Raw genomic sequence first — 13102 nt, 5'->3', positions numbered from 1 at the left:
TCAGTTACAATCATCTAAAATCTGAATTTGGAGTAAAAACTGAGAATAACTATGCAAACAATTTGGGTACAAACCCAAAGTTCACAGTAAAACTGAAAGGTTCAGTAAAAGCTGGAGTCCTTTTCAAATATTTTCTGTAAAAATCAGTAACCCTCCCTGAATACTGAAGTGGCTATGACATGAAATGATGGTGTAGAATAAGACTTGAACTGAAAGAGAGCCTTTATTATGGCTGATGACATAAAGTTCAAACAAGGCAGAAGCACAGTGACTGAACTAAACTATAACTAAACTGGGAAACTGACACTGTGATAAACTATGAAGACTCAGAAAACTATGACTATGAATGTAAAGACTGGCTGTGAAAACACGGAGGGTGGGAACACAGACGACGCGATACAGACTGAATGAAACACAGAGACTAAATACACGTAAGGGATGATCAAGGGAAGTGGCCACGCATGGGAGCACAGCTGACACACATGAACCTAAAGACAGGACAGGAGAAGTGAAACTAAATACACTGACATTGGACACAGACTTTCAAAGTAAAACAGGAAACGTGGAGATTAGACATGACATGAACTTAACATAACCACACAGACATGACGCATGACAGGAAGACGCACGAACCAGGGAGACTGAGTACAGGCGGAGTTGACATAAACAACTAAGAAACAAAGGACTAAACAGCAACCTAGAAATTAACTAGATGAACTAAACTAGGGCACAAATGAATATACATTAAAAAAAACCTCAAACACTGAGTCACACGACCCAGGACCATGACAGATGTAGCCGGCTGAGGATGCCGACTTTGCAGTTTCCAAACCACATGGTCCGAACGCTCTATGGTGCCCCTGTAGAACATGGTGAGTGTGGGAGGAGGGAGGTTGGCCTGCTTCAGGTATCTCAGGAAGTGGGGGAGCTGCTGGGCCTTTTTGGTGATGGAGGTGGTGTTGGTGGTCCAGGTGAGGTCGTCTGAGATGTGAACTTGGTGCTGTTAACAGTCTCTACCGTGGAACCGTGGATGCTGAGTGGTGTGTGAGTGGAGTGGTGTGAGTGGAGTGAGTCTTCCTGAAGTCGATGATTCTCCCTGGTTTTGTCCACATTCAGTGACAGGTTGTTCTCGCTTTACAAGAACACTTCTCCAACTCCAACCCCCGACGCATGTGGCAAGGACTCCAGACCATTACAGACCACAGGACCACCAAACCCTCCCCTGCATCCTCTGATGTCTCCTTCCTCAACGAGCTCAACAACTTTTATGCTCGTTTTGAGCGAGGGAACCCCACAACCACAACCAAAGCAGACATGACGCCAGACCACCAACCTCTGACTCTCTCCCCCACCGATGTAGGAGCGGTGCTGAGCAGGATCAATGTCCACAAGGCTGCAGGCCCTGATGGCATCCCCGGGCGTGTTCTCAGAGCGTGTTCTGGGGAGCTTGCAGGAGTGCTCACAGACATATTCAACCTGTCCTTGGCCCACGCTGTGGTACCGGCCTGGTTCAAATCCACCTCCATCGTCCCGATACCCAAAAACTCCAACCCATCTTGCCTCAATGACTACCGCCCAGTAGCACTCACCCCCATCATCACTAAGTGCTTAGAGCAGCTGGTCCTAGCACACTTCAAATCCTGTCTCCCCCCCACCCTGGACCCCCACCAATTCGCATACCGCCAGAACAGGAGCACAGAGGATGCAGTCTCCATCGCACTGTACTCTGTTCTCTCACACCTGGACAACAACAACACCTACGCCAGAATGCTGTTTATAGACTTCAGTTCAGCATTCAATACAATCCACCCCTCACAACTCATCAGGAAACTGACAGACCTGGGCATCAGTTCCCTCATCTGCAAATGGTTACTGGACTTCCTGACCAACCGGCCCCAACATGTCCGGCTGGATAACCGCTGCTCATCTACACACACACACAAGGCTGTGTGATGAGCCCTTTCCTCTACTCCCTCTTCACCCACGACTGCAGACCTGCTGATGGTTCCAACACCATCATTAAGTTTGCAGATGACACCACGGTGATTGGCCTCATCAGTGACAACGATGAGGCCGCCTACAGGGAGGAGGTGGATCGTCTGGCTGAGTGGTGCGACACAAACAACCTGCTGCTTAACACCGAGAAGACCAAGGAGCTCATCGTGGACTACAGGAGGAATGCTGACCCACATCCACCCATCCACATTAAGGGGACGGCTGTGGAGCGTGTGAGCAGCTTCAAGTTCCTGGGAGTCCACATCTCCGAGGATCTCACCTGGACGACCAACTGCTCCAAGCTGGTCAAGAAGGCTCACCAGCGCCTCTTCTTCTTGAGGCCTCTGAGGAAGAACCACCTGTCCTCAGACATCCTGGTGAACGTCTATCGCTGCACCATCGAGAGCATCCTGACCAACTGTATAACAGTCTGGTACGGGAACTGCTCTGCCTCGGACCGGAAGGCGTTGCAGAGGGTCGTGAAAACTGCCCAGCGCATCGCCGGAGCACCACTTCCTGCCATAAAAGACATCTACAGGAAGCGGTGTCTGAAAAGGGCTGGGAAAATCATCAAAGACCCCAGTCACCCATCACATGGACTCTTCACCCTCCTGCCCTCTGGGAGGCGCTACAGGAGCCTCCGGACTAAGACCACCAGGTACCGGAACAGCTTCTTCCCCACAGCTGTCAGACTCCTGAACTCTGCCTCCTGACATCTGACCCAAGTTAAAACATGGACTGGACATACACACACACCCACAATGGACAACTGTACCCTCAAACACAATAATAACATGGACTGAACCACCACTCACAACCACTAGCACTTTATATAGCCTCTGTAGAAACTATCTACACCCTCACTTATCTTAACTGCACTGTGTAAATAATCATTCTGTACATTCGATAATCTTTAATCCTACAACTGTTTACAACTTGCATAGTTCCCATTTCTGTATAGCTGTATATCTCAGATTCTGTAAAGTTATTTATTTCATATTCTGTATAGTTTTTCATATTTATATCCTGTACATAGCTTGTACTCACTACAGCCTGTACATACTTATAGTTATAGAATATTCACAACATACTTCATACCGTGTACATTATAACATACCATAATAGACCCATTTCTGTAATATACTTACATATCTATATTATTGCTAATATATATTGTAATATATCTATATCACTAAAGGACTTCTGGATGGATGCAAACTGCATTTCGTTGCCCTGTACCTGTGCATGTGCAATGACAATAAAGTTGAATTCTAATTCTATTCTATTCTGTACCAGAACGCCAGCTGCTGAACCACATCTCTGTACGCTGACTCGTCGTTGCTGCTGATGAGTCCAACCACGGTTGTGTCGTTAGCGAACTTGATGATGTGGTTAGAGCTGTGTAGGGCGGTGTAGTTGTGTGTCAGGGGAGTGAACAACAGAGGGCTGAGAACACAGCCCAAGGTGCTCCTGTGCTCAGCCTGATGGTGCTGGAGATGTTGTAGCTGATCCAGATACCACCATGATACTCCCTGATGATTTAGTAGATTTCACACTACTGAACAAAAAGAACAAGAACAGGGGTTTTTATCTTAAACTCACATACAGTGCAGGAATATATTAATCGGTATTACAGTTATGTCAAAATCTACACAGATGCATCAAGGAATACAGCCAACCAAAGCGGGATAGCATTTATTGTTCCTGAATTTAAGGTAGGGAAAAGGATCAGTGACGAGTTAAGAGAAATTAAATAGCAGACAGAATGGCAAAGGAAGCTACAAAGAGACCGCTGGTGGATGTGGATATCAGTAGGACAGAGAGCAAGAGTAGAATACAGCATAAAATGAAAGAAAGGTGGCAAAAGCAATGGGAGGAAGAGAGTAAAGGATGAAAAATCCAAAGGAAAACAGGCGAAATGAGAAGCAGAGGAAGGAACAGGAGAGAGGAGACGGTTATAGCTCGACTCAGATTTGGGCACACTGGTTTGAATAACATGTTGTTTTTAATAGGAAAACACTGTTTAGGAAAGTGTGACTGCAATAGAGAAGAAGTAAAATGGTAAATGGCCTGTATTTGTATAGCGCTTTTACTAGTCCCTAAGGACCCCAAAGCACTTTACACAACCTGTCACACACACTGGTGATGGCAGCTACATTGTAGCCACAGCCACCCTGGGGCGCACTGACAGAGGCGAGGCTGCCGGACACTGGCGCCACCAGGCCCTCTGACCACCACCAGTAGGCAACGGGTGAAGTGTCTTGCCCAAGGACACAACGACCGAGACTGTCCAAGCCGGGGCTCGAACCGGCAACCTTCCGATTACAAGACGAACTCCCAACTCTTGAGCCACGATCGCCCCAGAAACAACACATGTTTTAATGCATTGTCAGAAATATGATGCTAAAAGAAGACAATTGATCAGAAAGCTTGGTGATATGAAAGTGAAACTGGACTACCTTGATTTATTTCACAAGAACTCTAGAAGTGAAAGTTATCGGGCCATATTTTGGTTTTTAATTCAGACTCATTCGTTTGGGAGGATTTGAATTGTTTGTTTGTTTTTTGTCATTTCGGTGCTCACTCCACACCAGTTGGTAGCGGTAATGCACCATTTTGCTGTTTGCCAACCGCCAATAAACAATATAAAGAAGAAGAAGAGTTCCCGGTGTGGCCGCTGAGATGGGGGCAGCACTGAGCTGCTGCAGGGGAAGCTACAGAGGAGCAGAAGAAGAGCAGCAGCAGTGCGTGTGCGGCCTGCCGTTCCGCTGTGTTTCGCTGTTTTCCCGAGTTTTCGGATTCATACTGAAGCTGTTCTCTGCTCGCAGCTCTCCCCCCGGATTCCGCCGCTCTCAGGTACCTGAAGCCGCTCCGTGGCTCCTCTGCCGGTCAAAGGGCCGTTAGCCTCTGCTAGTTGCTGTTAGCATGGCGCTAACGGCTATCATAGATAAACATCAAGTTATTGATCACATAATTGATGAGATTGTCGGTGCCTGTTAACGGTCAGGTTACTGATCTTCGGACGGGGCGTGGCTGTGTAATGAAGCGCAGTTTGCGCTGTTTTAGCGTGTGTACGGTGGCCGAGAGGAGTCTAACTCCATACGCTCTTTAAAGCCTTCAGAGTGAATTCGTGGTCACGTGGTGCAGCTTCAAACATTTAAGCGGTTAATTCTTATCGATTGGAAATCGTTGGTTATCGATCTGAGTGACTCTTCGCGCTTCAGTCTGAGTGGGCGGAGTCAGTGTGACTACTTCCTGTCCGGGTACCAGCTGAAATAACCTGACGGTGGTTTGTTCGGACCAGCAGGGGGCGCTGTGGGAGATGGAGCCTCCCGCAGAAGAAAAGCAGCTCTTCCTGCTGGGAGCTGCAGGAGAGGAGGAGAGGAGGAAGGAGGTGGGCTGCCAGTGGGAGAGCCCCGAGGAGGACAGGAAGGAGGTGGGCTGTCAGAGCGAGGCGGCAGAGAGGAGGGACGCCGCCGTCCAGGTGGACCTGCTGAGTCAGCAGCTGAGCTGGAGACACTCAGGTGAGAGCGCCGCCCTGCAGGTGGAGGGAGGAAACTTTCAAAGAACTTAATGGGGGGAAAAAAGATTTTATTTTAAACTTTATTTAATATGTAAATTATTTGATTTTTAGGTTTCCCTAAAAATCAAATAAAATCAGAGTCAGCTGATCGTGACATCTGATCGTCTTTACTATATTTTTGCTGCTCGTTAAATAAAATTATGTTCCGGTTCTTACTGAGGTTCACCTGAACTTTTCACCTGCTGCCATCTTTTGTTCTGAAGCCCGTTGGTTGTCACCTGTTGTCGTCATAGTGACGGGTCCAGTTGGGCGGTGCTTCCTGCTCGCTGGTGTGGGGGCTGGAGCTGGTTGTGTTTGCACTTCGTGCACGTCGCTGAGACTCCCAGGTTTTTGCTGGTCGGCGAAGCTTCTCTGATGGATTTTGGCAGTTTGGGGTTTAAAGGTGTTTGATGGTGCGTCTCCGTCACGAGAAGCTACTGGACTTAATTCCACCTTTACCTCATGGGCTGCTTTTAAGGTGGAATGTTTAATCAGTCAGCTTAGATCGTTGCGTCAGTGCTGATAGATCTAATTTAGTCTGAACTTTGAAGTGAGGTGCTGAGGCGCTCGCCCCTGAGCGTCTTCGCCCCGATCCACTGATTGAAGAAGAACAACCCCAGGTTTCTCTTCAGCACTGTAGCCAAGCTGACAAAAAGTCAGAGCTCTGTTGAGCCAACCATCCCTTTAACGTTAACAAGAATATTAATAAGAACTGATTTTAAGAAATAATTACTACAGAAGAAGAAAAGTGGTGGTCGGCCTCCCTGTAAACCGCCCTCAGAGGTTATGATTGAACCAGGTTTGTTTCAAATGGATAGAATAGAATATCATTGTCACATGTACAATGCGATTTAGAGCATCTACTCAGTGCAGACATGTAGAAATAAGGAGGGTGAGGTGCACAATTCTTCTCCACTGTATACATTTGAATAAAAAAATATCAAATATAATTATTAGAGGCTTTGTAATTAATCTCAATTAATCGCACAAGAAAGTTTGCTCCGAAGCACAAATGTTTTTATTTATTTTTTTAATTTTAAAGGAATTTAGTGTGCGACAGAATCAAATAATAGACATGCACATGACTATTGTAATCTCAAGCTCTTTTAATTTATGGGGAGAAGGCATTTAAACTACATTTCAATTCAAAACAGAAACAAAAATAATATCACTGGATAAAATTGGAAGACTTAAAATAAAGTGTTACTTTAAGTACATTTTCAAAATGATATCGTCTTTAAATAATAATAATAATAAAAACAAAGTGCAGTTTTTCTTCTTAAAAAAATAAGGCAGAAACATAAAAGGTTATTTGAGCAGCTTCACCTTTAAACTCTGAGTAACCTTAGCCAACATTATTTTGTACATTAGGCTAAAACAGTGTGATCATCGAACATTTTAGTGCAAAAATAACAAACCCGTTGGACTCACAATACCTCCATGCTTATTTACTGTCGGTCTCTTTCAGCCAGTTACTTGGACAAACTAGCCTGTTCACATGTTCAGAGCAGCTCTAATTTTGTTGCTATGTTACTGTAAGTGAGAACAGTCTGTCACATGGGACAGAAGTGGCAGGACCAATCAGATACTTGCAGGCCAGGACAGAAGGTGTAGGTGGGTCGCTGCTCAACTGGACCACCACTGCAGCATGCAGTCTGTCTGGCTGATGGTGGATTCTGCTGTGTACAAACTCAGGGCCCTTTTACACAGGGCTTCCTCATCTGAATCAGAGAGGAGGAGGCTCTTTGTCTTTGCTGGCTCCTTTGTGGTGGCATTGTTACACTGTTACTGCAGCAGAGCTGGTCCAAACCTCTTCTCGCTCTCCCCTTGCAAGACACTCTAAATCAGTGGTCTCCAACCTTTTTTGCACCACGGACCGGCCTTTGAGGTGTCCCGGATAAATACAACAAAATAAAATGATAGGACCAAGGCATAAACGGTGGTATTTTGTATATAAAATAATAAACGCTAATTCACTGTGTACTTGTGTAACTTTATTAGCAGCGTTCTCCTGAAATGCGCCAGCAACATTGAGAATAACATCCTCCTCTCTGCCCTTTAATGCTCTCTGGTCGCTATGGTAACGTGTGCATTCTTCTTCCAAAATAAGACACACAACTACAACACAGGAAAAGACCCAGGGAAACCGAGTTAACGATAAAAACCCTGAAAACCATCAGTTTCACACCCGAGCCTCAACTCTTGCAGTCCGGTACCAAATGACAGTGGTCCGTGGCCTGGGGGTTGGGGAGCACTGCTTTAAATCCTTAAAGTGTGGCTGAAGCACAGCAGCTATCGGGAGCCACTGATGGTTGGGACAGGTCCTTTGTGAAGGCGGTCTTAGATTTCACCATGTAGTTTGAGTCATCATCAGAGACCTCCATGGTGAGATGCAGGTGGCAGAAAGCAGGTAAAACCACTGAACATGAGACATGTCTCACCTCCAAGAAGCTCAGCCACACACCTGTAGTAGACAGTTCAAGAAAGTCGTTATTCATCTCCACAATAACTGTCAACTACAGAGCGTTTTGAAGAAACAGTAACAATAAGTTAAAAATAGTTTTATTTACCTGCATGGCTCAACAACAGTGGCCAGCGTTTGGTGGTTTACCAGCTCTGGTGGAGTTAAAATGACTAGCTTGTGCTTTTGTTTGCCCAAAGCAGCAAAAACAACCTCTTGATACTTTAGCAGACGAGACACCACATACAGGATTGAATTCCACCGTGTGGAAATATCCTGTATGAGTGGCTCTTTCTGTTGCCCCAGTCTTGTTTGCTCCTGGTGTAGTTCCTCCATATTTGCAGGGCTGTCTGTAATACATCTCATTTTGCTTTTCAGTGTCAAAAAGGCAGTTTTCAGGCAGTTGGAAAGTTGGATCACCTGACGCAAACTGTAGCACCCCCTATCTTCTACCACTGGTAGTGGTCTACAGTCCAGAGCAGGGGTGCCCAATCCCGGTCCTCGAGAGCTACCGTCCTGCAGCTTTTAGATGCATCCCTACTCCAACACAGCTGAATCAAATGAATGGCTTGTTATCAGGCCTTTGCCAAACACGATGGCATGCTGAAGAGGTAATCAAACCATTTGATTCAGCTGTGTTGGAGTAGGGATGCATCTAAAAGCTGCAGGACGGTAGCTCTCGAGGACCGGGATTGGGCACCCCTGGTCCAGAGCAATCCATTATGGGAGATAGTAACATAGTTTGTCCGATGTTGACTTACTAATTTTGGTCCTGAAGCCAGTCATTTCATCAAGTTTGGTCAGCTCCCACAGTTTCTGTGCTCCCTGAAACATGTTTTGCATTTAGATGGTACCGTAAGGTTGAAATGCTTTGGGTGGTATCCAAACTCGTTTTTGCACAGTTTGCACAAAACCTCACTTTTATCAAAGCTTCCATTGGGTAGTCTTTGGAAATGAAATTTGCCTCTGATCAGTCCTAGCAATGTGCTTTCTTCTGATTCTTTGTAGCTTTGTTTTGTGCATCACTGTAATTGGTATAAAAGGAAATCATGCACTGACAATAGTTCCCCTTTGCTTGGAATGCAAAGTGCGATTAAATTAGTAACTTTTAAAAAAAATGAATTAATCACAATTAACGCATTAAAGTCCCACCCGCAATAAAAATATTAGAAAAGTAAACAGTGTTTGCATTTCCAGTGTGGGCTATTGCAGGTAAATTAAATAGTGCACAGTAGTGATAGTGGTGTTTGTAGTCTGTGTATTACACGAATAAAACCATGATTAACCCGTCAGTGATGATTCTGTGGGTCAGTTTGCATCACAGACTCAGATTCTGAGTCCTGGTCCTCGTCCCGCTCTGACGCCGGTCTTTGTGTGCAGGCTCGTCTGCGATGCTGCTGCAGTGCATCGCCGTCCGAGCTGACGGACCAGACGGGGGCGCTCTGCTGCAGCACTGCACCACCAACAGGACCAGAACCAGAATCATCCGCCCCGCCCCCAAACTCTCCGATGAACCCACCCCAGCCAAGTCCAGGACTCAGAGGAGACGGTTGGTACCTCAGAGCTCCAATACTGACAAAAAGAGTCGCCGCCGCCGCCACGAGTCATCTGACACTGACCAACAAGAGGAGGCGGAGGTCATGACAGTGGAGGAGGACGTCACAGCTGACCCCACCTGGACTCCATCTGAAGGAGGTGAGTCAGATTTTACTGACGTTTAATATTTGTAGCTTAAAAGTATTAAAATTTTTATTTCCACTCATTCACATTTTTTTTTTAGACTGCTTTAACTCTGGATTAACTCGACTTTAACTCGTCGTGAGGTTGTTTTTTACTCTTGTGTAAATCAGGATTAATCTGATGTTATCCTTGGCTTAAGTCTTTCCTCTCGTGTCCCTGCAGGTGTTGCGCTCCCCGCGGCTCCCGGAGCCCTGCCGGCGGACTCCCAGGATGTGGCCGCAGTGAAGCTGGAGCTCGACAGCACCGTGTGCGACGTTTGCGGCAAAGTGATGAAGAACAAGTCGAGTCTGGCTCGCCACTCCTTCATCCACACGGGGAAGAAGCCGTTCGCCTGCCACCTGTGTGAACTGCGCTTCAATCGCCGCGACAACCTGCAGCACCACCTGAATCGGCTGCATCCAGACGGCGTCGCCAAACGGAAGAAACAGCGGCAGGTTCAGGCGTGGCTGTGTGCCGTGTGTGGCAAGACGTTCAGCTGCCGCTCGCGGCTCAAGACGCACGAGGTCATCCACTCGGGGGTGAAGCCGCACAGCTGCGACCTCTGCCCCAAGGCCTACATGAGGGCCAATGACCTTGAGCACCACAAGAAGGTCGTGCACGTGGACGGCACCGCCGAGCCCCCGCGGCCGAGCTCACTGCTCTGCGACTTCTGCGGCAAAGAGTTTAAGTGCAGGTCGCAGCTCGCTGTCCACTTCCAGACGCACACAGGCGAGCGGCCGCACCTCTGCGACATCTGCGGCCGCAAGTTCGCTCGCCAGTACCAGCTCAAACGCCACAAAGTCCTGGTCCACAGCAACCATGTCAATGGAGAAGACAGCCCACTGGACGCCCCGTTTGCCTGCGGCGTGTGTGGGAAACGGCTCAAATCTGAGGCGCTGCTCACTGCTCACGCCCGCATCCACACAGGTGACAAGCCTCACCGCTGTGGCGTCTGCCTGCGCAGCTTCCAGCGTGCCACCTGCCTCAAACAGCACCAAGTCCGCGTGCACCTGCGGGTCAGGGCGGGCGACGCCAGTGCCAGCCGCAGGAGGAGCACCGCCACCTCTGAGAAGGCGTTCCCGTGCACCGTCTGCAGCAAGGTGTTCAAGTTTCGGTCGCTGCTGGCAAGCCACTCCACCATCCACAGCGACGCCCGGCCCTTCGCCTGCGACTTCTGCAGCCGCCGCTTCCGCCGCCTCAGCCACCTGAAGAGGCACCGAGAGGTCGTCCATGCCAATGGGGCGCGCCTGCCGCAGAGTTTCGTCTGCCACATCTGCGGCAAGGACAAAAAGTGTCGCTCGCAGCTTGCCAGGCACGTCATCATCCACACCGGGGAGCGCCCGTTCGCCTGCGACCTCTGCTCTGCCCGCTTCAACCGCCACGGCAACCTGCAGCAGCACAGGAAGCGCATGCACGGTGTTGGGACACCGCCAGACGAGGAGGCCCCGCCCATCCTTTTTGACGACGACGCGGTTCTGACGTACAAACAGGAGGAGACAGTGGTGGACTGCGCGGCAGAACTGTCTGAGGACGACATGGACGCCGCTCAGCAGCTGGACGCCACCTGACAGCAGTGAGCGCGCTCACGGAGTCTTGATGCACCCGAGCAGCTCTGCAGGGTTTGACAAACAGACGGAGCTCTCAGAGGGTCTCATGATGTTCAAAGACAAGCAGAGGCAGCTGATTGGCTGGCGGGCTGGTCTCAGATCAGCTGAGATTATGGTAGAAGGAGTTTGAATCAAACTTTATTTGTCTGTATCATGGTTTCATTAAAGATGGTTAAATCACTGCTTCTGTGGTTTCTCAAGGTTCAGTCACATGATTTCATTAATATTGACGGTGACCAATCGGTGTGGAGGAGGAGTGTCTTTGGCAGTTTAAAGGGTCAGTTAAAGAAATGTGTTTGTGTGACTGCTGGGAGCAAAGAGCTGACAAAAACAACATACACCTGGCTCTTTGCTCAGGTGTGCAGACACAACACTCATCCCTCGCGTTACGAGCCTTTTAATGCTTGAATGATTGAGTTCAGAGACATGTCACACTAGGGCTGTTCGATATAACGATATATATCGATGACGATATATAAACATCTGTCGTTTCATTTTACGCTATCTTTTGTTTCGTGGTGTTGCAAAATAAACTGTTTACGGCAATATTTTTTCATGTTCTGATGGTCACTGTAGTTATTATTAATTTCTTAAAGTTCTCTCTTTCTCTTATATTTAATATAACCACACTACGGACAGACAAGCACCTGTTTTTATGCATTGTCGTTAGCAACAACGACGGTAACACCATCGCGTGTCCGCTTGTTTATGTTCCACATAAAGCTTTCACAATAAAGCTCAAGATCCTGTTGAGACTTTTCAAAATAAACTGAATCACGTGAAAGATGCAGAGTGTTTACGGATGAGAATCAAAAAAAGATGCCAGGTGCTAAAAAATAAACCTTAGAGTCAAACGTTAGAACAGGCTTTTCCCCGCAGCACGCCGTGTAATAAATACAAAGAAAACGGCGCCGTTACAACTTTTGTCTAAAAATGTATCGTTTCATGCATCAGTTAAAACACTCGACTCCAGCTACATGACACGCAGCTGGAAACACTTCAGGCAGGTCGAGCTGCCCGAGATTCACAGAATTTACAGAAAATGTTAAATTTGTGTGATTTATATAGTTATCGGGACGATAGATGTCTTATATCGGGATATGAGATTTTGGTCATATCGCACAGCCCTATGTGACAATGTCAGGTACAAGTAATGGACAGGAGTGGAAAAAGCAGTCAATGTCCACAGAAGACCTGTATAAAGAGATAAGGGGTGGCTCAAGACTTTTGCACCTGTTGTCTCGTGTAAATAGAAACCTCAGTCCAGCTGTGAGCAAACAGCTATGCTGCACACAAAGAAGTCAAACATCACCACTGATTATCTGCAGGTACAAATTTATTCACATGATCTCAGACAGTTGTACAGCTCAATGATTGGTTCACAGCTCAGCTGTGTCCTTGCAGGGGGCGCCATCCATACAGCCTCTGTGACCGCTGAGCGCCAGCACATTCAGGTAAAATGGACCCAGCTGGACACTTTATTCTCCAACCAATCAGAACATGCAGAAACCTTCACATCAGGAAGTATCGACTCCAGCTGACGGAGGAGGCGGGGTCTGTTGTTATATCACAGAACCAAGGTTATAGAGCCGGGGTGGGGAACTCCAGGCCTCAGGGTCCGGTGTCCTGCAGGTTTTAGCTCTCACCCTGGGTAAACACACCTGAATCATATGATAAGTTCATTAACAGGCCTCTGGAGAACGTATGGTTATGGTGTAACCTTGGTTCTATTAGTGAGAGACAGGAAAAGACCCAGGG

General features: G+C 47.5%; 1 protein-coding gene across 2 annotated transcripts; it reads left to right on the top strand.

Moving 5' to 3' along the window:
- The first annotated feature begins 4651 nt into the window (after positions 1-4651).
- On the top strand, positions 4652-11527 carry LOC146567827 (zinc finger Y-chromosomal protein 1-like). 2 transcript variants are annotated; one of them, XM_085285722.1, is made up of 4 exons: positions 4652-4851; positions 5303-5519; positions 9399-9713; positions 9921-11527. In XM_085285722.1, exons 1-4 carry the CDS (start codon positions 4678-4680, stop codon positions 11303-11305), a joined length of 2091 nt encoding a protein of 696 aa, XP_085141848.1. In that variant the 5' UTR covers positions 4652-4677; the 3' UTR covers positions 11306-11527. The 2 variants fall into 2 exon arrangements, with proteins under 2 accessions (XP_085141848.1, XP_085141847.1); XM_085285721.1 differs by having other exon boundaries at positions 5300-5519.
- The last annotated feature ends 1575 nt before the right edge of the window (positions 11528-13102 follow it).

This window comes from Mchenga conophoros, linkage group LG9 (genome assembly GCF_057382185.1).
Source record: "Mchenga conophoros isolate Kocher_MC1m ecotype Shallow Benthic linkage group LG9, M_conophoros_male_GT1.1, whole genome shotgun sequence".
In the NCBI taxonomy this organism is placed as follows: domain Eukaryota; kingdom Metazoa; phylum Chordata; class Actinopteri; order Cichliformes; family Cichlidae; genus Mchenga; species Mchenga conophoros.
The sequence above is the reverse complement of the archived record's forward strand: the minus strand, read 5'-3'. Positions and strand labels throughout refer to the sequence as shown.

What these genes read in the sequence shown, in the direction of transcription:
- LOC146567827 (XM_085285721.1), top strand. Translation starts at nt 4,678, where the DNA reads ATGGGGGCAGCACTGAGCTGCTGCAGGGGAAGCTACAGAGGAGCAGAA. An exon ending in CCGGATTCCGCCGCTCTCAG is followed by an intron (nt 4,852 to 5,299) that starts GTACCTGAAGCC and finishes TGTTCGGACCAG; the next exon opens with CAGGGGGCGCTGTGGGAGAT. An exon ending in GCTGAGCTGGAGACACTCAG is followed by an intron (nt 5,520 to 9,398) that starts GTGAGAGCGCCG and finishes CTTTGTGTGCAG; the next exon opens with GCTCGTCTGCGATGCTGCTG.